The sequence below is a fragment of the Littorina saxatilis genome, linkage group LG2, assembly GCF_037325665.1.
Source record: "Littorina saxatilis isolate snail1 linkage group LG2, US_GU_Lsax_2.0, whole genome shotgun sequence".
In the NCBI taxonomy this organism is placed as follows: Eukaryota; Metazoa; Mollusca; class Gastropoda; order Littorinimorpha; family Littorinidae; genus Littorina; species Littorina saxatilis.
This window is the reverse complement of record NC_090246.1, coordinates 28,563,455-28,587,560: the sequence shown is the minus strand read 5'-3', so window position 1 is coordinate 28,587,560 and position 24,106 is coordinate 28,563,455. Positions and strand designations below refer to the sequence as shown.

General features: G+C 41.0%; 3 protein-coding genes and 1 long non-coding RNA gene across 4 annotated transcripts in view; 3 read left to right on the top strand and 1 right to left on the bottom strand.

The window, feature by feature from the left end:
- The first annotated feature begins 1,495 nt into the window (after positions 1-1,495).
- Positions 1,496-5,868, top strand: LOC138958677 (uncharacterized). Its single transcript, XM_070329904.1, has 2 exons — positions 1,496-2,087; positions 4,672-5,868. Exons 1-2 carry the CDS (start codon positions 1,919-1,921, stop codon positions 4,881-4,883), a joined length of 381 nt encoding a protein of 126 aa, XP_070186005.1. The 5' UTR covers positions 1,496-1,918; the 3' UTR covers positions 4,884-5,868.
- Positions 5,869-8,715: 2,847 nt separating this feature from the next.
- LOC138958676 (uncharacterized) lies at positions 8,716-10,979 on the top strand. The gene is made up of 2 exons (XM_070329903.1): positions 8,716-9,019; positions 10,351-10,979. Exons 1-2 carry the CDS (start codon positions 8,899-8,901, stop codon positions 10,566-10,568), a joined length of 339 nt encoding a protein of 112 aa, XP_070186004.1. The 5' UTR covers positions 8,716-8,898; the 3' UTR covers positions 10,569-10,979.
- An 8,376-nt stretch (positions 10,980-19,355) lies between these two features.
- Positions 19,356-22,375, bottom strand: LOC138958675 (uncharacterized). Its single transcript, XR_011453469.1, has 2 exons — positions 21,635-22,375; positions 19,356-21,230 (listed from the first exon to the last, which is right to left on the bottom strand). It is a non-coding gene; the product is annotated as an uncharacterized lncRNA (long non-coding RNA).
- Positions 22,376-22,609: 234 nt separating this feature from the next.
- Positions 22,610-24,106, top strand: part of LOC138958673 (uncharacterized) — a 10,381-nt gene continuing 8,884 nt past the window's right edge. The window contains exon 1 of the mRNA XM_070329899.1: positions 22,610-22,792. The gene's annotated coding sequence lies outside the window, so the exon portion shown is untranslated. The remainder of the gene's footprint in view (positions 22,793-24,106) is intronic.

Here is a 24,106-nt window from a genome sequence, read left to right as displayed (position 1 = left end):
TAGCTGGGAGCAACAGAAACTTATTCATAGGAATAACTCGCTGAGACAGATAGAGCTCACAGAGTTTTTTGTTTTTTTGTTTTTTTTAAATAGTGTTAGTGCATCGTTATGTGAGTGCCTACAGATGTGTCTACATGATGCAAATTTAAAGGTTTCTCAAGCGTTGTTTTTTGTTCGATTTGCCTACCTTTTTTTTTTAAATACAAGAACAAACAGACGAACTTACAATTGCTTTTTGTTGCCAACAAGTGTGTGTATGTGTGTGTGCGTGTGTGTGTGTGTGTGTGTGTGTGTATGTGGTGTGTGTGTGTGTGTCTCTCTATCTCTGTCTCTCTGTCTCTCCATCTCTCTGTCTCTGTCTCTCTCTCTCAGTCTCTCTCTCTCTCTCTCTCTCTCTCTCTCTCTCTCTCTCTCTCTCTCTCTCTCTCTCTCTGGGAGTACCTTAGTCTATCTATGAGTCTTTCTGTTTCCCTTTCCTGCATCCCTTCGCGTGTGACATGTTTATCTGTGAGAGTCTATAGTCTTGCGCAGGTCAATACGATTTTGTCAGCCTTAGCTAGAAATCAACAAACCATTTCGCCATATTTGTCTCATCATCAATTTTTCATTTGTCGACCAAGAAGTCAACTTTCGGTTCTGAGAAGAAACGAACCCCACTCCACACGAATGAATAGGTATCTGGTTGAAGGACTCACCTTGTTTAGAACGTACACGGACATCGAAAGACGACATGTACACATGTATCCACATCCAACATTTAAAGGTTTAGCTGTGAGTAGCTGTACCTTGTGAATCGCCTGAGATATATTTTCGAGCAAAGATACATATACGAAAGAAAAGGCCGTTTAAAAAGTCTGGGCTGCGAACAGTCGATATTTCTTTCTTTATTTAACCGCGACGGGCAGTCGATATTTAAGCAGACTCTTCTTAAAATAGTGCACATACAACCGATTGAGTCGACGTGTATTGTTTACTCACAAATCAAGAAATGTGTCAGAATCGAGCTACTTCCCTTATCCGACATCGCCCCCCCCCCCCCCCCCCACACAAAAAAAACCAAAAAAACCCAATAATAATAAAAACAACTAATAAAAAAAATATGATTGATCGTTGACCGAACAGACGCCTAACTAAGACCATTGTATGTATTTGAGAACGATAACGTTGTCAAACAAGCATAAAGCCAACGGCAAAAGTGAGAGCTCTATCTTTGTTAATTGATAATAGTGTGATAACGACGACATCACTAATCCCGGCAGTAATGCCAAAATACACCCGGTTTTCAGTCTTGAACGGAGAAGACTAGTAAACAACGTGTTGTCCTCACGGAGATAAATAGAAGAACGATACATTTACTGAATTATGTTTTCACTTGTCCAAATTGTTATACATTTGACCTTGATGAGTAGAACATGAATCAGAAATGAGTCGGCGTAACTTCCTGTTTGCAATTTCTGAATTCAGGTTATTACACCGGACACGTAATAGCAGTCTGAAGTCAATACATTTGGTTTGCAACGCTCGCGCTGACACATATGGACACAGACACGCACACGCTGCCTGGAAATGCACTTTCAGTTGGAGAGATATAAAAGTACTAATGCGGACATACCCGGCCAGAATTAGTAACTGCAGCTTCAATCACTGATATTTATCAGTCGTGTTGGCTTGCTTTGTCCTATACAGAACTTCATAGTACTTCTTTCGATTTCCGTGTCGCGTTTTTTACTCTGCAACTCTCTCTCGTTTTGTGTTGAGTTGTTTTTGCTGCTGTGAGTCTCTAGACTACTGTGCCGCATCTTCACCAACAGTAGCTTTCTGGAGTTCCGTGTGCCAATTTTGTCGCTGTTAAAACTCGCTTGAGTTCTGCGCTGTGCGACACACATTTTGGCGGAGCAGAATAGTGAAGAGAGTCAAGATGGCGTCGAAAGGCGGAGGCAAAGGAGGAGGAAAAGGCGGAGGCAAAGGAGGAGGCAAAGGCGGAGGCCAACCCAAGACTGCATACCATTACACCAGTCCTCAGAATGCGAAGCAGATCAAACAGACTGGCGTGATTCACCCCAGTCAACAAGGCGCTTTCGGTGCAAGTGAGTTGTAGCGATTCTCTACTTTTTTGTTGGCCTTATTGAATTTAAAAAACAAAAAAGGTAAGTTGTTGGAACGTTTGTTATTGACAAAACATTACGTTACAGTCACAAATATGTCGACAGTTGGCAGTCCCTTTGGTTTTGGCCTTGAATTTATTTATTGATGTACGTATTTATTTATTTATCAATTCATGGTAGATTGATTTATTGATGTTTTTGTTTATTCATAATTATTTTGTTACTTGTTTATTTCTCAATTTATTATGTGTTTATTTTTCATTTATCTATTTATTTATTTGTTTCGTTATTATTTGATTGATTTATTGATTTATTGATTCATTTATGTATTTATGTATTTATATATTTTTTCATTCATTTATGTATTTATTCGTTGTTATTTGATTGATTTATTGAACTATTCATTCATTTATGTATTTATGTATTTATTTATTATACATACATACATGCATTTATGCATTTATGCATGCATTCATGCATTCATTTATTCATTCATGTATTTATTCGTTATTATGTGATTGATTAATTGATTCATTCATGTATGTATTTATTTATTTATTTATTATTCATTTATCTATTTATTTATAAATCTATTTGTTTATTTATTAGTAAACCAACACTGTATCGTTGTAAATTCAAAGTGTCAGCATAGCTTCCCATTCGAAGTAACTTCCATCAACTTAGATAATTACTTTTGTGACATCTGTGGACGGTATGAAGTCTAAAAGTGTGCTCAATTCCGTCACTTTAGAAGTTGTTCGAAGAAATAGCATGCTTTTCCCCCACCATTTTGGGCTACCTTTGGCAGTAAAATGTATAAGCCTACTCAAAACTGCTGCGACGATGTTTCGCTTTCAATTAAAATGTAAATAAAACGCATCTTTTAAGTCCATTCCTGACACGTATGGCAGTTTCGATGCCTGTTTGTACTTTAAAAGTGTAAGTTGTTCAAATTAAGTGGGTAAAGTTGCTTCGGAAGGGCTCCCTTGAACACACAAAGCTATTGTTCAAGACCAATTGATGTATCATATTTGCTTAATCATTGATTGTTGTTGTTGTTGTTTGTTTGTTTGTTTGTTTGTTTGTTGTTGTTGTCGTCGTCGTCGTCGTCGTTGTTGTTGTTGTTGCTGCTGCTGTTGTTGTTGTTGTTGTTGTTGTTGTTGTTGTTGTTGTTGTTGCTGCTGCTGCTGCTGCTGCTGCTGCTGCTGCTGCTGCTGTTGCTGTTGTTGTTGGTGGTGGTTTTTACATTTAGTCAAGTTTTGACTAAATGTTTTAACGTTGACCGGGAATCGAGATGAGGGTCTGATGTATGTATGTATGTATTTATGTGTGTGTGTATAGATCGATTCAGAGAAAACTACTGGACCGATTTTCATGAAACTTCACATGAGTGTTCCAGGGTATGATATCCCCAATTTGTTGTTGTTGTGATAAATGTCTTTGATGACGTCATATCCGGCTTTTTGTAAAAGTTGAGGCGGCACTGTCACGCTCTCATTTTCCAACCAATTTTGTTGAAAGTTTAATCAAGTAATCTTCGACGAAGCCCGGACTTTGATATTGCATTTCAGCTTTGAGGCTTAAGAATTAATTGATGAGTTTGCTCATTAAAGCAGTCATAAAAATTAAATGTCCGCAAACATACTTCAAATTGATTGCATCGTATTCTTCATCAAAATCTGAATCTGTAAATATATACATATGTCATGTTTACTCTAAAATGTGATCACAATTAACGATCAAAGGTTAATTAGGTACTACGATTAAAAAAAATTTAGAAATCGTTCCAGAAATGATTTCGTCTTATTCTTTATCATTTCCTGATTTGAATAATGTATAGATATGTTATGTCTGTATTAAAAGCAACCTCAGAAAGTTAAAAAGAATACAGAAAAGCGCGCTTTCCTACATAGCGCTATACTGGCTTATCAATTTAACTTCCTTTCGCATGTAAAAAGTGAGGTATTTCCTTTTGTTTGTTGTTTGTTGTTTGTTGTTGGTGGTGGTGGTGGAGGGGGTGGGGTGGTGGTGGGGGTGGTGGTGGTGGTTGTTGTTGTTGTTGTTGTTGTTGTTGTTGTTGTTGTTGTTGTTGTTGTTTGTTGTTGTTTTATCTGCTGCTGTTGATGCTACTACTACTGCATTTTAAAAGTAATTAAAAACCAAAAATCACACATGATTTAAACGTCATCTTAGGTAGGTCGACAAACCGAATGATTTTAGGGCCGATCCTGTTTTGATTTTGGCCTAAGGCCAAAAAAAAAAAATTGGTGTGGTTAAGGTAACATAGCCAAAATAAATAGGGTAGGAAGGTAGGCAATCACTTTTTTTTTTTTACTTTTTTTTTCTGATGTGTACAAATTAAACCTACTTGACAGGGTAATAAGTGTGCGACTCGAGCGATTTCGCTTTCATTGCGTTTTCTGCACTCGTTTTTTTTTGTTTGTTTTTTTGACAAATGTAATAAAAAGTTATAGGGTCGGCCCCTAAAAATAGATAAGGGCGGGTTACCGTAACCACTCCTATTTTTTTTTAGGCCTAATCCCCGTATGTCTTCTCCAAATTGCAGATAAGGTGTACCTCACTACCATTCCCCCCTCCGTGGGGAGAAAAGCCATCGCCAATAACAACTACGCCGGTGGGGGCCCCGGGCGGGAGAGACAGGGCAACGTGAACGCCGTGGTCAAGGTGAAAGTGGACAGCAGCAAACTGACCAGGGAAGCCGCCCCCGGTGGACGCAACGTCTACACGCACACCGGCGCGCTGAAACTGGACGGCTAGACGTAAAGCGTCCCCTGACAAAAGAGAACCCTAACCATATAATATCAATTTAGTTTGATGGTTGAACTGTGATTCCAAAGTGATAGACATAGACTTTTTCTGCGTTCGTGGGCTGACCCCTCCCCCCCACCCCCCTCCCCGCTTCTACCCCCCCCCCCTCCCGGCTTCTACGCGTATGACCGTTTTAACCTCGCCAGACATAAACTACTTTATTATCTCAAATACGATATTCATGCATGTCCGCATATTCAGTGGTACCTACATTTTGAGGCCCTTCCGATTAAAGTACTCCTCTCTACAACGGACACTTTCATTTGTTCCTTTGTTTCATATCTTGACCAAAATAAACCTGTCGTGGAAGACCACCAGCATTGCAGGGACATTTCAAACTGTTCCGAAGGGGGTTCTCCCATCACTGGTATCCCTGTCGTACAAATCTAAATGTTAAATCAGTGCTGTCTCTTTGAAAGGTCTCTCGGAAAGTAGAGTCGGCTTGGTACCATAAAAAAACAAAAACATTCTTCTGTTCTATGATGTGATGGCCGGATTGCCTAGCATGCCATTTACGCCCAAACAACGGTGACAGAAACTGAAAAATAAGCGTCCCACGACAGTCAAAAATAACCGCTCGAGTGCGTAACAAGTTGAGGTTCGAAAGAAACGACTAATTACATGCAGCTTAGTTGAAACGTGTGTCTTCTTTTCATTTTTTCTAGTTTGTTTATTTGTTTGTTTGTTTGTTAGTTTATGGTTTCTTGTTTGTTGTAAATAGTAGTAGCAGATAGTATTATAAATGTACCGAAATATTCTTTTGTTTGACAGCGTAATTGTAACTCATTGATGTGAACCATTGCGTTAGCTTATGAAATTATTGGATGGTTCCATTTTTAAGAATAGTTTGTTTTGTTTTTTTGTTTTGTTTTTTTGCTTGTGGTTACTGTGAGTTTTTGCTTGTTTGTGTCAATAATAAAGATAAACACTTTGATCATTTGTTACATCCTTGTGTGTGTGTATGAGCATATGTGTGTGTGTGTGTGTGTGTGTGTGTGTGTGCGTGTGTGTGTGTGTGCGTGTGTGTGTGTGTGTGTGTCACTGTGTGTGCCAGTGCGTTTGCCTGTCTGTGTGCCTATCATTGTGTCTGTCTGTCTGCCTGTCTGTCTGTCTGTCTGCCTGTCTGTCTGTCTCTCTCTCTCTCTCCCTCTGTCTGACTGCCTGTCTGTCTGCCTGTCTGTCTGTCTGTCTGTCCCTCTGCGTATGTCAATGTATACTTTTACGACCGGCTATGTGATGGGAAGGCTGGTTTCAACCTCCTCCTACCACCTTCTGCTGCCCCCGCCCCAAAACCCGCTCGTGGAGAAAAGAACAACAAGTAAAACATACATTTCAAACAAGGGTTTTTTGACAACAAGAAGGTCGCGTGGACCACAGGCACTCGTCCCGAGTTAGGCGGGATCAAAGTGGGCGGGGCCTGTGGGTTGGATTACGTGCTCTCAAGACTACTTCAATAACTGTAGTAGAGAAGGCCGTCCATCACCCTAACCAAGTGACATCCAAGACATAAGCCCCGCCCACCTCGTGTCGAGTGCCTGTGGCTTGGACGTTGCGTGGAAGACCTTTAAAAGTACACAAAGTATGCACGCAACAGACAAACACCATAACAGCAGTGAGGAGTTCAGGGGTAGTAGGAACAAGAAATAGCACAGTTTTCCCTGAAAGTGCATTTTGCGTTTTCGCTGTGAACTAGTGTAATTGTGGTATTTTGCATTTCGAAATTTGTATACAGGGTGACAAAACCAAAATGCAACCCACAAAAATCGTAATAACTTCTACATCTGTTGACAGAATCACGTCATATTTATGGGACATCAATTTCACCCTATGTCTGACCCGTCCACAAAGGGACTATTTTATAGAAAAAATGGTCTTACTTGTTGGTGCAATTTCAAAAAAGGTTTCCAAATTCGGGAATCAACTCAACAGTACGAGATAGCCAAATTAACCCCATCTAAGCCCTCCAGATTGTTACCTTTGGGGTAATTCGAATGGCATAGTATACCTTTATCAACATTAGACAATCAATGACTTGAATACAGCAATAACAGGCAGGATCAGGGCAATTCCCATGGATGAATGCGTTCCTGTCATTGATTAATTTTGTGCGACATTGCGCAAGTGTAACTTTACAACGAAGGGGTTACATTTTCCAGTCATTTGAGTTTAGCAAATATTTTCATAGTTGTTGTGCTTGACACTTTAGTGCGTCCGCGGCCATTGAACAAAGTTTCGAGTCTATAGGTAAAATTGTCCGACGTTTACCTTTTCTCCAAAAGGTGTTCCAAATTACACCGAAATTGTCAATAGCACGAAAGCTTTCTTGTCTAGGGATTGCCTTGAACCTATAGCTGTAGCTGCTTTCTTCAGGTCACCGATGATCTAAGGGGTAAAAGGAGTGTTTGTGTATACGCAGACATTCAGATAATCAAAAGGTAAAAGTCTGGAGGGTTTAGATCAGGTAAGTATTGCTACCGCCCAATGTCAAACCTCGTTCTGTTGAGTCGATCGCCGAATTTGGAAACTTGTTTTGAAATTGCACAAAAGTCATTCCATTTTATCTACAAAATGGACACGTTGTAAAAGGGTCATACATAGGCTGACGTGCACGTCCCCCGAATACATGTATAAAGTGATTCGGTTCACAGATGTAGAAGTTATCAGCATTTTTTAGGGTTGCATTTTTTTGGGTCACCCTTGAACATTCAGTATATGCTCATTAAAAGAAAATGTATGATGGGTGGGATTTTTTCAATAGCTCTAATACTCGCACCGTCACTGATGTTTACTTTCAACTGTTTAATGCACCTTTCGCCCTCACTCCCTTTCCGGGCGCTGTGGCGGGGTGGTAAGACGTCGGCATCTTAATCGGAAGGTCGAGGGTTCGAATCCCGGCCGCGGCCGCCTGGTGGGTTAAGTTTGAAGATTTTTCCGATCTCCCAGGTCAACTTATGTGCAGACCTGCTTGTGGCTTATCCCCCTTCGTGTGTACACGCAAGCACAAGACCAAGTGCGCACGGAAAAGATCCTGTAATCCATGTCAGAGTTCGGTGGGTTATAGAAACACGAAAGTACCCAGCATGCTTCCTCCGAAAGTGGCGTATGGCTGCCTAAATGGCGGGGTAAAAACGGTCATACACGTAAAATTCCACTCGTGCAAAAACACGAGTGTACGTGGGAGTTTCAGCCCAGGAACGCAAAAACAAAACAACAACAAAACTCCCTTTCCACCCCACCCCTGCTCACACCCGCACAACTCCCCTCCATACAACAACCACTCTCAAACAACACAAAGTTCCTTCTTGGTTCATGTTCAAACGTCTGTTCAACTTTTCTTTTCAATGACAGCCCCGTCTCCCTCACCACGACCACCCCCCCCCCCCCCCCAACGTCAGCTTAATGCACGCACTGCTTTGTTTATTGCGGGATTATTGTGGGTGGTTGGGAGTGTGTGTTTGTGTGTGTGTAAGGGGGGGGGGTGGGTGGGTAGGAGGGGGTATAGGAACGGGTTAAGACGGTGGAACGTTCAGGGTAACTCAAGACAAAGCGAAAGCGAAAAAATCGACTCAAGTGCGTGTAACTAAACTTAGTGCGGAACATTTCTGGAAAACCAACGATTTCTCCATGCGAAAGAAAAGTAGAAACTTCGTATGTCCAGTCAATAACACAGTGAATAGAAAAACCTTCTGGATTTTCCCGATTAAAAGTCAATCAAAACGACACGTAATACTAATTTAAAATTAGAAACACGTGACTCGACTCTTGCAATTTTCGTGGCAAACGGCCCTTTTCCGTGAAGAGTGCTTTCACTGACAGCAGTTGAAAAAGCCAGCGTGCAAAACCTGTGCACTCATTATCGCCAAGGACGTATAGCGAGGCTCTTGTATACCTACTGCAATCAACATCGTTAATTTTGTTGACGTCTGAACCAGTGCAAAAAGGACAGGCAAACCGCTGAAACATCATGGCAGACGGCAAGAAGGGAGACAAAGAGACAATGTATCACTACACAAGCCCAGAAAACGCCAAGAAAATACATGACACGGGTATCATCAAACCAAGTTCCGATGGTGTTTTTGGTGGTGGTAAGTTTGGTTGAAATTATTTTTTTTATTCAGGATGTATTAGGTGTTCGTACAACAGAGTTTCCGGCGATAATACGTTTCAATAGTAGAAGCGAGGCTGGTATGATTGTTTTCGTTCCTTTTCTATTACAAATTCCTTTCGGACCACTGAACATGTACAGCCTGTTTCATCTAGAATATGGATTCATAGCTACTGAAATAATACAATCATAACGCAGAGCTCTGAGTCTCTGTTGTTGCTGTGGTTGCTTTTGTCGTTGTTTGGCTTGGTTTTTGTCATTGATCTCTCGATTGCTTGATTAGTTGATAGCTTGATTGATTTGGTTTAGGGGTTGATTGAGTGATTCAGTGATGCTGTTGTTGTTGTCTGTGGTGCTGGTGGTGTTCTTTTGCTTGTTCTTGTTCTTGTTCCTCTTGTTCTTCTTTTTGTCCTTTATCGTCTTCTTGTTTTCTTCTTCTTCTTCTTGATTCTTCTTGTTCTTCCTGTTCCCGTTCTTGTTCTTGTTGTTGTTCTACTTCTAAGTGAGTTACACAGATGATGTGATATCTGAACTTTTGCGATAGGAGGCACAATGTATTATCATAACGTCTTCTTCTTCTCCTTCTCCGTTCGTCGGCTGAAACTCCCACGTTCACTCATGCTTTTTGCACGAGTGGGTTTTTACGTGTATGACCGTTTTTACCCCGCCATTTAGGCAGCCATACGCCACTTTCGGGGGAAGCATGCTAGGTATTTTTGTGTTTCTATAACCCACCGAACTCTGTCATGGATTACAGGATATTTTTCGTGCGCACTTGAATTGGTATTGTGCTTGCGTGTACACACGAAGGGGGATACGGCAGTTGCAGGTCTGCACACAAGTTGACCTCGGAGCTTGGAAAAATGTCCACCTTTAACCCAACAGACGCGGGCGGGATTTGAACATGCGACCTCCCTCATAGGAGGCCGGTGTCTTATTCACTAGGCCACTGCGCCCTTCGTATTCATAACTCAAATCCATTATCAGAAAACGTACTATTAGACAAAAAAAAATAGGTGTGGTTAAGGTAACATAGCCAAAAAAAATAGGGTAGGAAGGTAGGCAATCACTTTTTTTTGTAAACTTTTTTTTCTAATGTGCACAAATTAAACCTACTTGGCAGGGAAATAAGTGTGCGACTCGAGCACTTTCGCTTTCATTGCGTTTTCGGCACTGGTTTTTTTTTTTATTTTTTTACAAATGTAATAAAAAGTTATAGGGTCGGCCCCTAAATAGGGTAGGTCGGGTTACCGTAACCACACCTATTTTTTTGTAGGCCTTATGTGTAAAAGCATCGTGTAATGATTGCAGACAAAGTATACCTCACGAGCAAGTCGCCAACGGCCGGTAGAAAGGCGATCGCCCAGAACAACTATGATGGTGCTTGGCAGAACCGCGAGCAACAGAAAAACGTCGACGCCGTGGTCAAAGTTGACGTGGACAAGAGCAAACTGACCAAGGAGACTGACCCCGATGGACGGGACATCTACACGCACAAGGGTCCACTCAAACTGGGCGGCGGTCAATAAGCGTTGGGCCCTGGCGTAGCGAGCGTCTTAAACCGATTATTCAGTAGATTCGCTTTCTTCAGTAGATGCTACACACGACTGTGCAGCGCACATTATTTTGACTTCAGGTCACAGGGCCTTCAGCTAGGATGACAATCAGAGTTACCACCATTAGTGGCAGTTGAGACATGTTTGTTGATTTGCTACAAAAATCTCTCTTCAGATGAAGAAATTGATGAACAGTTTTATTGGCTTGTAGGCACAACCTCCAACATTATTTTCATACTCTGGCTTAAGCACAAGGATGTAATCATTTTGCTTTTACATTTTATTACAAACTCGAGTAAAAATGGTCTTTTTAAAATAATGTTATTGATAAATATCTCAATCAAACTCTGGAAAAAATAAAAGAATTAGTTGCTGGAAAACAAATATTGTGTGTTTATTGTGTTTTTATAGGTTAATTAAATGCTTGCTTGCTTGATGATCGCTTTGGTTGATTGAATTGATGGTTGCTTGGTTGATGATCGCTTTGGTTGATTGAATTGATGGTTGCTTGGTTGATGATCGCTTTGGTTGATTGAATTGATGGTTGCTTGGTTGATGATCGCTTTGGTTGATTGAATTGATGGTTGCTTGGTTGGTTCCGCACCTATATGACAATTGTGCCACATAATGAATTAGCACTCATAAAATAGAGAGAGAGAGAGAGAGAGAGAGAGAGAGAGAGAGAGAGAGAGAGATAGATAGATAGATAGATAGATACAAAGAGAGTAAGAGAGCGAGACAGAGAGGGAGAGAGAGAGAGAGAGAGAGAGAGAGAGAGAGAGAAAGAAAGAGAGAGAGAGAGAAAGAAAGAGAGAGAGAGAGAGAGATTTGATTTAAACTTTATTTTACAAGGATTAAGATTGTCCTTGGGACGCACAAACACACAATTATGACATATCAACACTGAAAACCTTGAGAGAGAGAGAGAGAGAGGGAGAGAGAGAGAGAGAGAGAGAGAGAGAGAGAGAGAGAGAGAGAGAGAGAGAGAGAGGGTGAGAGTGAGAGAGAGAAAGAGACAGACAGACAGACAGACAGACATACAGTCAGAAACAAAGAAGTTGATTCAATGTTTAAAAAGATTAAAAGCAAGTAATTCCCTCGAGTGTATGTGTAAAGCGATTCTGAGAAAATGTACTGTACCTATTTTTATGAAACTTTACACACATTCTTGCAGATGATACCCCAGACGACTACTTTCATGTGTGTTTTTCGATACATTTCTTTAATGACATCATATCCGGCTTTTATTGAAAGTTGAGGCGGCATTGTGACGACCTCTTTTTCCAACCAAATGGATTGAAATGTCGGTCAAGCAATCTTTGACAAAGTCCCGACCATGGGAATGCATTTTAGCTTGGAAGCTTACAAAATAGTTATTAAGTTTGCTCATTTAAGTTGTCCAAAAAAATGATTGCAAAGTATTTGTTACCTTCTCCTGAATTCAAAAATATATAGATATGTTATGTTTACTCTGAAAATGTGCTCAGAATGAAAGAACATCGTTGCCGTGTGCAAATTAGATACTACGTTCGTATTCTTCGCCGAGAACAACGCAATCCGTCTTGGTCTTCGGGTTTGGGGTAGCCAATCCTTGCTAATTGTACTCTTGGTGACGACAGGTTTTCAGTGTTGATATTTTAGTATCAGGCCGACGGATTGACCTAATGTGTTAATATTACTTCAAGCGACTTAAAAAAAAATACTACTCAATAAATACTTAAAATAAGTGTAGCCTGTTCCACTCATTAATGCATGGTTTTGACCAATGCAAAGCGTACAAAAACAACAACAACAACAACAACAACAACAACAACAACAACAACAACAACAACAACGACGACGACAACTGTAAGATACTATTTTCGATTTGGACTTTCCCCCTAAGATTACACAATAAAGGGAATTCAAAAACCAGCACACGTAGATCAGTTGGATGAGTCATCCCGTTTACCCCGCGTTACATATGCGACAACACCTTTTTTGTCTCCTTCCTCAGAAACTAGAAATTCAAGATGACAAATCTAGAAATATCTATGCACAAGATAACAACTTGAGAAAAATGTACTTACCAGAAGAAAAAAAAACTGTTTCCTCTCTTGTTTTTTTCTGGTGTGTACATTTTTCTTGTTACCTTGTTCTAGTTCTTCTCACCTGTAGTCTATTGTTACTTTTTTTTTACTTTTTTTTATTTTTTTTTATCTATGCACAGTTCATTTGCTGGTTCTCGCAAGGTATAATACTTTCGGTTTGCACTACAGTCTACTCTTCTGCGTCAAGGACAGTCAATAACAGGGGTATACTAAAAATTTGTTTTATCGAAACTGGCGATAGCATTTTACGAAGGCTCTATACAATGCCAAGGGCTATCTTCATATCATAATGTAAGGTAATGAATAAAAGATAATACAAAGAAAAGAACTTGGGTATCTGACGCTGGGGCTAAACGATCAATTTCCACATCAACAATATATCCCTCCCAAGAAAATAAACAAACAGACAAGCGGATCGAACCGAGACACCAGAGAGATAAAAGCGCTTCTCTGGAGGGCAAACGAAGTAAGCGCCATTCTTTTGATCGCATAGTGAAGAGAGGTAAGTGCTATCCTGAGGATGGAAGACTCACGGGGGATAACCGGCTTCATCTCGCATATTTGACCGCCTCTCGCCTGCACGCTCTAACGAATGATTCCAACCCGACAATAGCACTCCTTTGCACTCGTCCTGATATGGCTCTGCGTAGTCGGCTGGACGTTAAGCAACAAATAAACCAAACCAAAACCAAACTCCTTTGCATCAAGTATGATTCCTTTGTCACTAAGACTCCCGTACCGAAGCTGAATACGAGCTGGTTTTGTAAAAACAAGCGCATTTCTACATTTGAAACCCACCGAGCAGCCATTTCCGGTGCTTCGTCACCACGATTTCTCGTTTTAACATTTAAATACGGAAAAACGCAAATCCTTCTTCAACATATTATGCATTTCGAAACAAAGTTAGTCATCGCAGATGCAGTAGGTCACCTTTAATCCAGACAGAAATCAACAACTTTGTGGTAAAACGGGAAAATGCAGGCCGAATCGAGTGTTACTCACCGTACACCAGCTTACCACTGTATAGCCGGTTATCCCCCGTGATACAAGAGCTAGCGGGACGTAAAAACGCACTTCTGAGGATAAAATATTAAAGGGAAGTAATCACTATTCTGAAGATCGAAGTGCAGAGGAGGATAGCGCTTACTTCCCTTCGTCAACTTATCTCCAGACAGCGTTTCACGGTATGTAGCAACTTCAGTGATTTTTGCCATCAACGCCGTTACGTTAAAGCTTATCCAAATCTGTCGCTTTGTCATCTTCGAATATGTTAAAAATCAGCGTTTTTTCCGCGGTATTTAACAACAGGCGTTTTCTTTTGCTATTGTAGAAGGTTCGGGAAACTCTGATATCAGTTTTGCTCAAGTTCTCCTGATGTGTTCGGACTCTCTCTGGATTTTCACTCACGTACTCAACAGATGACATACATGACAACAGCAGAATACTGGCATGGCAAACTTTATTTCTGTGTCTCTCGTTCTTCCCTCCTCCACTTCGCCTAAGCCGGGGGCTGGAAGCCACAATACAAAGTTGACTACATCTCCTCAGTTAGTGGAGCACACTACAAAATACGTCCACTCTCTCTCGTGTCTCTTCAAAGTTCTCTCTCACACCCTAGCATGTACATACATAATCAAACTTTAGCTAGAGTCACAAACATCCAATCAACATCTTAGTAACCACCCGTAACCACGACACTCTAAACAGGTTCCGTGTTTCATTGGTTAAACGTAAGACAAGAGGAAGGGGGAGGAACACAAAAGGGGGGGGGGGGGGGGTAAACAACTGACCACCTGTATGACGGCTTACTAGTGCCAAAACCTAGGGTTACCATTTTCACGTGAAAATTAGTAAATTAACAGTGTTAATTACTAATTTTAATGTTTGCCTCGTTTTCGGTCACAGTAGTCGGACTTTAAGAGTCCGCTTGAGAGGCTTCAACGTCCGGCAAACATCACTCTCACACTATTTCTGAAATATTTTTTTAATAGAAAGCCTTATCGAGCAAGTTATCCGACGGGAAGATGCATGTCACAGTTTTCTGCAATAGCGCTTTCCGTAAACGTTGTTTTCAGGGCCGGACCCAGGGGGGGTTCCAGGGGTTCCGGAACCCCACCCCTGGAAAAAGCATGTACTTTGAGCGTGTTTTTTTTTTTTTACTAGTTTTAGCACCAAAACAATGCTGCTCTTAACCCTCAAAACAAGGCCCAGAATGCACCAGATTGCACAGATTTTAACCGTTTTTCAAACATTTTCCGGGGGAGCATGCCCCCGGACCCCCCTTGTTCGCGCGCCTGCTTTGCAGGCGCGCGCTTGTGGCTTCGCCACTTCGCTGATTTGCCCCCCCAAAAAAGGAGGAACCCCCCCCCTTACAACTGATTTGGTCCGGCCCTGATTTTGGGTATCTTAGAAAAGAATAATCGACCCGGAAAACTTTCGAATCGAAGCTGTTCGTAGCAGACGGACTTTTGATCGGCTTTTGTCTCACACTTCCACAGATATCTTTCAATATAATTCCTTAATCGACAAGTTGTCGGGCAGACAGTCGTACCTCATATTTGTTTCCACTACCACACTCATAAATTTGCTTTGTAGTGTATTAGTGAAGGACAGGGGCGGACGAGGGGGTGCACAGGGTGCAGGTGCACCCCCCCCTCCAGCAAAAAAAAAAAAAATGGGGAAAGCTGATTCTATGACAATTTCTAAGTTCAAATGGCACCAAATGGCACCATTTTGCTTCTTTGGGCCAAACAATTTTCCAGGGGGGCATGCCCCCGGACCCCCCTAGCAAATTCGGGCGCTTCGCGCCCATCACATTCACTTTCGATTCAAAGTGCACCCCCCCCCTTACAAAGCAACTGATCCGCCCCTGAAGGACAATCGATCCGAAAATGTTCGAACCGAGAGAGGAAAAATGGCGGCCGGCCGGACATGTGCTAAAGGTCCAACCACTGGCAGACGGATCTCTTCGGTCGAGACTCACACATTTTCACAAATATCTTTCGATATAATTCGTTATTCAACAAGTTGTCGGACAGACAGTTGTATGTCACGGTTATCTACACATGCGCTCAGCTCTTATTGTTAGTTTGCATCGGATTAAAGAACTATGGACCAGAAAAGTTTCGAATCAAAGTCGGATTTTTCGCTCTGGCCGGTGTAACAGTCGCGCATGTGCATTGAATCCCCACAGTCACGAGGCACATGAAAATTAGTAATTAACGCGTGAAAATTACTAAGTTTGGTTTTGGCGCTAGTAAGCCGTTAGGAAGCTGACAATTGGACATTAACATTTGAAATTTTTTATTAACACGTGAAAATGAGTAATTAACACATTGTAATTTTCTCGTGAACATTAGTAACTTTCACCGGTTAATTACTAATTTTTTGTTTTGGCGCTAGTAAGCCGTCATACACCTGCCTAATCTCGCAAATGCGTGCAATATTCACCGCTCTTTGGAGCGAAAAGTAGAACAACAAAAAGACAGTACATCGAGAAATTGAGGTCTGCAAAGAATACCCAAAACCCAGTATTTAAAACGTAAATGATCAACACTCGACTACTGCATTTAATAGGTGTACAATCTAAGGAACCATTTTGGGAAAGTTTTCAAACGAATTTAACCTTAAAATGTTCAAGGAAGTTAGACACCTGTAAGTTAGATACCTCTCTATATAATGATTTGCTCCAAAATGTTTCGTAACTATTCGGGTTTTTTTAAAAATAAATTGTGATAAGGATGTATTCATGTCAGAACACTTTGTTCTATCCTTTCTGTCATGCATTTAATCACACCGACAAACAAACAAAAAACAAACAAAAAAACAATAATAAACATTGAAACAAACAAATTAACAAACAAACACACGAACAAACAATCAAACAAACACGCACATAAACAAACAACCCATGAAAACGAAAACAATCTGGAGAGGTACATATTTGTCTTGTTTCTGTTCCTGTGCCAAGTTTGTTTCTTTTTTTTTGCTGCGTGCGTGCGTGCGTACGTGCTTGCGCGCGCGCGCGTGTAGTGTATGTGTATGTGTGTATATGTGTGTGTGTGTGTATGTTTGTATGTGTGTGTGTTTGTATGTGATTATATATTATATATATATATATATATAGGTGTGAGTTTGAGTGTGTGTGTGTGTGTGTGTGTGTGTGTGTGTGTGTGTGTGTGTGTGTGTGTGTGTGTGTGTGTGTGTGTGTGTGTGTGAGTGTGTGTGTGTGTGTGTGCGTGTGTGTGTGTGAGTGTGGTGTGTGTGTGTGTGTGTGAGTGTGTGTGTGTGCCTGAGCGTGTGCGTGTATGTGTTTGTGTGTGTGTGTGTGTGTGTGTGTGTGTGTGTGTGTGTGTGTGTGTGTGTATAGGCTTATATATCTGTTTATTTGTCTGTGTCGATGTGTGTGTCTCTGACAACAGAGTCACTTTGGACCACACAACACACTTTGCTTATAATAACTGAGTCCTTTCATTGAGTGAACTTTCAGCTAATAGATGTTAAAAACAACTCAGATCGAAGGTTGTCGTATTGAAGTTTAAAATGCTTTGGCCCCAGGCTTGCAATACGAAAGTGTTTTTGCTTGGAGGATCGTGAAGCATTCACATTATTTTGTTTTGCATCGTTGCCTGTACATGCCGTGCATCTTAAGGAAAACTTATCGACAAACATTAGTTTCAAATCGTCCCAAGCGCTACACAGTTCGGTTTTGGGTTTAGAATGATGTCACCTCACACCAGGAAAACCTTAAAATTAGTGTTTGAGAATCGAATGTTTAATTATTCAAATCTTAAATACTATATTAAGGTAGTGTATGTGGACGGTTAATTCCACGTGTAGTCGTTCTGCCTTTTCGCCCATGACAGTAGTGAAACTCTCTACCCTCATTGACAAAATGACGTATTCCAATTAAAGGCACAGTACGCCTCCCGTAAACCATCACAGATACCGTCAGGCTTTTACACACAGTACAAACACCCTTCCATTTGAACACTCACCGAACGGGAACATCCTAGGTGCCTTACGTAAAGAGCGAGCAAATTTCAAAGAATTAATTTTTCGGATTGAGACCATCTCAATCGGACCCATCCTGAACTCAGGTCAAAAATGAGTTACTTCCCTTCAACTGGCAATAGCCGTTGTGCGTTTTGGCGCTAGACTTAACTTTTAAAATCTAAATAATAAATTGACAGCTTGTTACACAAACATTCTTAAATCATAAAAGAATTATTTTTTCATCAAGACAAGATCAGTACAATTCAAAGTTTTGAAAGTTTGAAAAAATAAAAGCCCGCAAGGTCGTGGTTTTCGTAGCAGACGACGGTTTATAGGCAGTCAAAAGCCATCGCTCGAGTTCTTATGAACCACATTCGTTTGTTTCGTGACAAGTCAGAGGTAAATAATAACGTGCTATTGCAGATAAGCTCACAGCGGGCCGCATTCAAATTGCAAACTGACGACTGCATTGTGAAAAAGGGAAACTGGATCACACGGGTTCACGATGGCTCACGATTTTTTGTTTGTTTGTTTGTTTGTTTGCTTAACGCCCAGCCGACCACGAAGAGCCATATCAGGGCGGTGCTGCTTTGACATATAACGTGCGCCACACACAAGACAGAAGTCGCAGCACAGGCTTCATGTCTCACCCAGTCACATTATTCTGACACCGGACCAACCAGACCTAGCACTAACCCCATAATGCCAGACGCCAGGCGGAGCAGCCACTAGATTGCCAATTTTAAAGTCTTAGGTATGACCCGGCCGGGGTTTGAACCCACGACCTCCCGATCACGGGGCGGACGCCTTACCACTAGGCCAACCGTGCCGGTATGGCTCACGATAAACCACGCAAAAATAAATTCTTTGAAAATTGCTCGCTCTTTACGTAGGGCACCAAGGATGTTCCCGTTTGGTGAGCGTTCAAATGGAAGGGTGTTTGTACTGTGTGTAAAAGCCTGACAGTATCTGTGATGGTTTACCGGAGGCTTACTGTGCCTTTAATAGAAATCAAAAGATTTTCGTCTGCTAGACGTATGCCTACACACCAGCACTGAATGAAATATGACATTACCACACGTTATTGTTGTTGCTCAAACAAAAAGTTGTATAATTCATAACAAACATAGAACATAGAATTGCATGACGTAAGCGCTGAGAACACACAAAAACAGCGAGTGAAACATCAGCGCAACTTCAGTAGCCTGGCACTTTTATAGTTAAGTAATAACAAACAATACAATGAAAAATGTTTAAAAATGAAAAAAACCCACCTTTTTTTAACATTCAAAAAAGAACCTTAAAATCAACGCAATAAGCCATAACTGTGGAACAGACTCGCAAGAATAGCCCGTTGTAACCTGGAAAGCGTAAGTATCTCAGTGTTGCAAGAAGAAAAAAATCAGCCTTAAAACTGTTCATAACTTGTTTTTCGTTCATATGATAAGATCTGGAAAGCTGTTACACGACACTTGAGATTGCCACAAGTTCTCAAATGTCGTATAGTTGTGTTCTTTTATTCTACGTCGCCCGTCTTCGCAGCAGCAGAAAACAACTCGTCAAATTATTATTATTATTATTATTATGGTGAGCTTATATAGCGCGAACCACAATTAACTGTGCTCTCCGCGCTTTACATATTAATTTCTGCCGTTTGAAATGGAATTTTTTACAGACAGACAGACAAACAGACATTTTTTACACACAATATATAACGCATTCACATCGGCCAGTAAACCTCAAGCCTATTAGGCGACCAGTCACCTTTCACGGCCTTTATTCCAAGTCAAACGGGTATTTGGTGGACATTTTTTTTATCTATGCCTATACAATTTTGCCAGGAAAGACCCTTTTGTCAATCGTGGGATCTTTAACGTGCACACCCCAATATAGTGTACACGAAGGGACCTCGGTTTTTCGTCTCATCCGAAAGACTAGCACTTGAACCCACCACCTAGGTTAGGAAAGGGGGCAGAAAATAGCGGCCTGACCCAGGGTCGAACACGCAACCTCTCGATTCTGAGCGCAAGTGCGTTACCACTCGGCCACCCTGTCCTTGAATTGAGTTCGAGGATTTATTTAGCATTCCATACATACAACTGCACATCGTAGCAGAACTCAAAGTAGAAGCTCTTTACATACAAATCGCGCTGGCCTATATAGCAAATACTCAATCTCGAGAATATTCCAGACCGAACATGATACATTATACGAACCGTCCATGGACTAGAACAGTGACATTCTCTGTGACGTACATCAAAAGCGCCTACGTACTTAAACCGAGCGAACGCCATGAACCCACGACTCAAAACAACGTGGTAAACAACTTGTTTTGACAGGACTAGAAAGTTCACCTGCATTCTCGTCCAGACATAAATATTGTGTTTACAAAATATAATATCGGTACTTTCCCACAAAGTATATATGTTACAGTCAAATCGGGAAATCAGGTATTTCACGAGAATGCCTGAAAGTTTAGGCATTCACGGTAAATACCTGGTTTGATCAGGCAAATCCGGAAATGACTGAAATTGTTTAGGCACTATCGGTGATTGACTGAAATAGGCTGCCAGGCATTATCGGAGAATGCCTACCGCTCACAATCTGTGTTTCTGGTGAGAGTCAGAAAGCATTTCAGCACAGAAGCCTACTATAAAACTTTGAATGGCTGGGGTCGTAATTGGTTTCATGCCTCTTTTCCATCAGGAAGGTATTGCTGTCCAGCCATCAACTGCCTGTGCCGGGCCAATGCTGTCAGTGTGGAATCTATTCTGTATTCTCTCTCTCTCTCTCTCTCTCTCTCTCTCTCTCTCTCTCTCTCTCTCTCTCTCTCTCTCTCCTATCTCTTTCTCTCTCTTGATTTTAAGGCATTCAATTAAAGAACATAATGATGTTATCATTTCAATGTTTAATTCTAAAAACTAAAATGTACATTAAAACAGAACTTTCTGTCAACAGTTCATTTGTTTCCACAAGTCAAGGATTGGTGACACCGACTGTTGCACTTCAGTTTTGCTTTGAAGCATTTGCACCGATTGTTCTGGCATTTCTTTGCACCCGAACAGTTGCACTTGACGTATCCTTGTCCTCCGCTTTGGGAGCCCAGGATGACGGCCGCGCGAAGACTTACGTGCTTAACACAGTTCATTTCACTCAAATACAACAGTTTTTGTGGACACAGTTCGAAATCGTTTCTGACGTAGGCTCCTTTTAAAATCCCATTCTTGGTCACCAGTGTGTAGTTGTCATTTTCACTCCTGTCAAGAATCACCCCCAGGATATTCCGCGGGTCTCCACGGCCTCTATACACCAGTGGAATGGGTATAGCGACGTTATCACCTCTCTGTCCATGACCGAGATCCAAGCGACCCCGCTTCACCATTCTTTCTGCTTGCTGGAGCTGACATACCCTGCTAGCTTGTCTGTGGTGCTGAATTTGTTTATATTGTCTGTCAAGCAATGCCACACTGTCATCATGTATCAGTCACCAACTCCTCAATACTGAGGTTTGCATTTCCAGGGTGGATGTTGGCAGTGCTGGGGTTCAGACCTAGTCAAACAATAAGAGATTTTTTTTTTATTAGAGAAAGAAAAAAGACAAACAATAAAAGAATGAGAAAAAGGATCAAGAAAAGAGAAAAAGAATGGGAGGAAAAAAGCTAGTGAGAGGGATAAAAGAGAGGTCAAAAGCGTGTACAAGTGGTCACTTACCTTGCGTCGCCAGCTGTGTGTGTGTGTGTGTGTGTATGTTAGAGAGAAGTGTGGGACAAAAGTATGGGACATGTGCGCAAAGAGAGACAGAGAGAGAGAGAGAGAAAGAGAGTCACAGAGAGAGAGATACATACATCGAGACAAACAGTGACAGAGAGAAGTGACAGAGAGAGACAGAGACAGACAGAAAGACAGGTTTGAGAGAGAGGGAGGAACGAGAGAGAGAGAGAGGAGTCTACTTACTTCGAAAACAGCTTGTACTGACGTGGAGTTTTCCGACTTCCGTTTTCCATCATCTCTTCAAGTATTTGAAAATATTTGGACTTTGGCATCAAGTGTTTTCCATTTTTGGCGTACTTTTGAAAGATTAACCGATTAAACCGGTCTTCTACCAATTCTGTTTCCTCCATTGCTACCCTCAACATTGAGAGCAACGTCACAATGGAACTAGCATTATACTGAAAGTGAACTCCAATCAATCCAAACTCAGCGAAAAGGGGAAAAAAGACAATGTGCTATACGAGAAACTCACAATAAATTCGTGCTCAAGGCCGGCTATGTAAAAACAAACTCCAATCACTCCGAACTTTACGAGAAAATGACAATAAATTCGTGCTCGTAGTCTTACACACGCGATAGTGTTACACTCGCGGTAGTGACCTGCACCCGTAAAAAAACAAACTGCAATCACTCCGAACTCAGTGAAATGGGGAAAACGATGAATAGACAATGTGCTAGAAGAGAAATTCATGCTCAAGGCAGGCGAGGTAAAAACAGACAAGGTCTCAGAACAACCCGTTTTGCCTAACAGTCAGGCAAAACGGGAAATTTGCACAAGTAGTTTATAGTCATTTCCTGATAGTGCCTAAAAAAATTCAGTCATTTCCGGAATTGCCTGATCAAACCAGGTATTTACCATGAATGCCTAAACTTTCAGACATTCTCGTGAAATACCTGATTTCCCGATTTGACTGTAACATATATAAGTCAACTACATGCAACACATAAAACCGAACCAAAGTTCAGCAACGACAGCGTTTCCTAACAAAAGCGATGCCCCTTCAAAGGAGGAAGCCGGATACACGCACAGTAAGTTCCCGGATACACGCACAGTAAGTTCCCGGATACACGCAGCATGTTGCATTGGTAAATACATCATAGTGTACTCGCCAATCAGCTTGTAACGAGGTTCGCGGAAGATATAAATAGGTTATCCCTCTCACCGTGTCTTTAGTGTGCCACCGAAGCCTGAGACACGAACACATTGTGGACGTTGGGCCGGAAAAAGAGTCACACACTGTTGAATCTTACAGTGTCTGCTGCAGAGTGTTCCTAGGGCAGCGCGTCAAGAGTAAATATTCAAGTTCAAAAGTTGTTGCTTCAGTTCCTGTCGGTTGAAAAGTGAGTATAACTTTTTGGTAAAATTATTTGAGAAAACAAATGTAAAATTAATTAGACATGTAAAATTAGACTCGTCTGTCGTAGTTTAACAAAAGCATTATTATAACCCTTCAGGTTATTGCTTTTTGTCTTAGAAAAAAAATAAAATTAAAGCAAATGGGCTATGGTGTATATCTTTGTGATGAGGATGTATATGTTAACAGTTGTTACACTGTTAGAAAGGACATTCATATATCTACTGTATATTACATCAGCTTGATTGTTACCGCGGTAGTGTCCATTCAGTAAAACGGAGAATGCAGCCATCTCGAAACATTTACACAATGTAAACTCAGCTCGTTATTGAAGGGAGTGGGGGTGGGGGGGGGGATTCTCGGTTGGCTGTGTTCTCCGTTTCACTGTATAGACACTGCCTCATGTAAAATAAAACTGTTTGTATCATAAGGTGAAGAAACGAGTGGCCTCTCTAACAATATAATTGGTTTTAATATAAACAGCCTCATAAATAAAGATATATACCAAAATACACTGGCCTGGGGTGTGTTTTTTCGGTGTTTTTTTCTTTCGTGAAGTGAATCTTTTTTGTGAACAAATGTATATGTGTGTTGTTCAATGGGAACTTCGGGTTGACAGTTGTTGTACATAAGCCTGCATCAGAAAAATGAAAAACTAACATAAGAAGTAAGGGGAATGGGAAAAGTATTGACGTAGATATACAATCACAAGACTTTCCATGCAGTTTTGGAATTTTAAAACAAACATTAAAAATGAAAGAAAGAAAGAAAGAAGAAAAGAAACAAAGAAACACACAAACAAACACACAAACAAAGGAAAAAAGGAAGAGAGAAAGACTTTTTTCTCCCGTCAAAAACGTTAAGAATATATTTAAGAATCCACTTTTGTAAATAAAGGACTCACGAAAAATACAACACGTCAAAGGTCCTTGTCTTCATTTTTATACCGAAATCGCCATTTGACCATTAAAATGCAGAGTCTATCATCTACAATTATCAACAATACACCCCCTTTCGATCAGAAAAGACGAAGCCAGTGTAGCCGTTTGAAAATTCATTGTAGTACTCCAGCGTAGTACTCATAGTAGGATATCCTTATTTGGAAAATGCCAAGCGCAAAACTCCTCTCAAATCCCGTGCATTTCCTGCGTTAAAAAAAAAAGCGTGGACAGCGCTCCAGTGTCAAACTGTTGCTGCACTTGTTTGGGTGTGGCTATAAGCATAGTGACATGAATTTGATTGGTCAGTATTTTTAGGCAAAGCACATGTTCTCAGCAAACAGAAAATAAAATATTGGAAG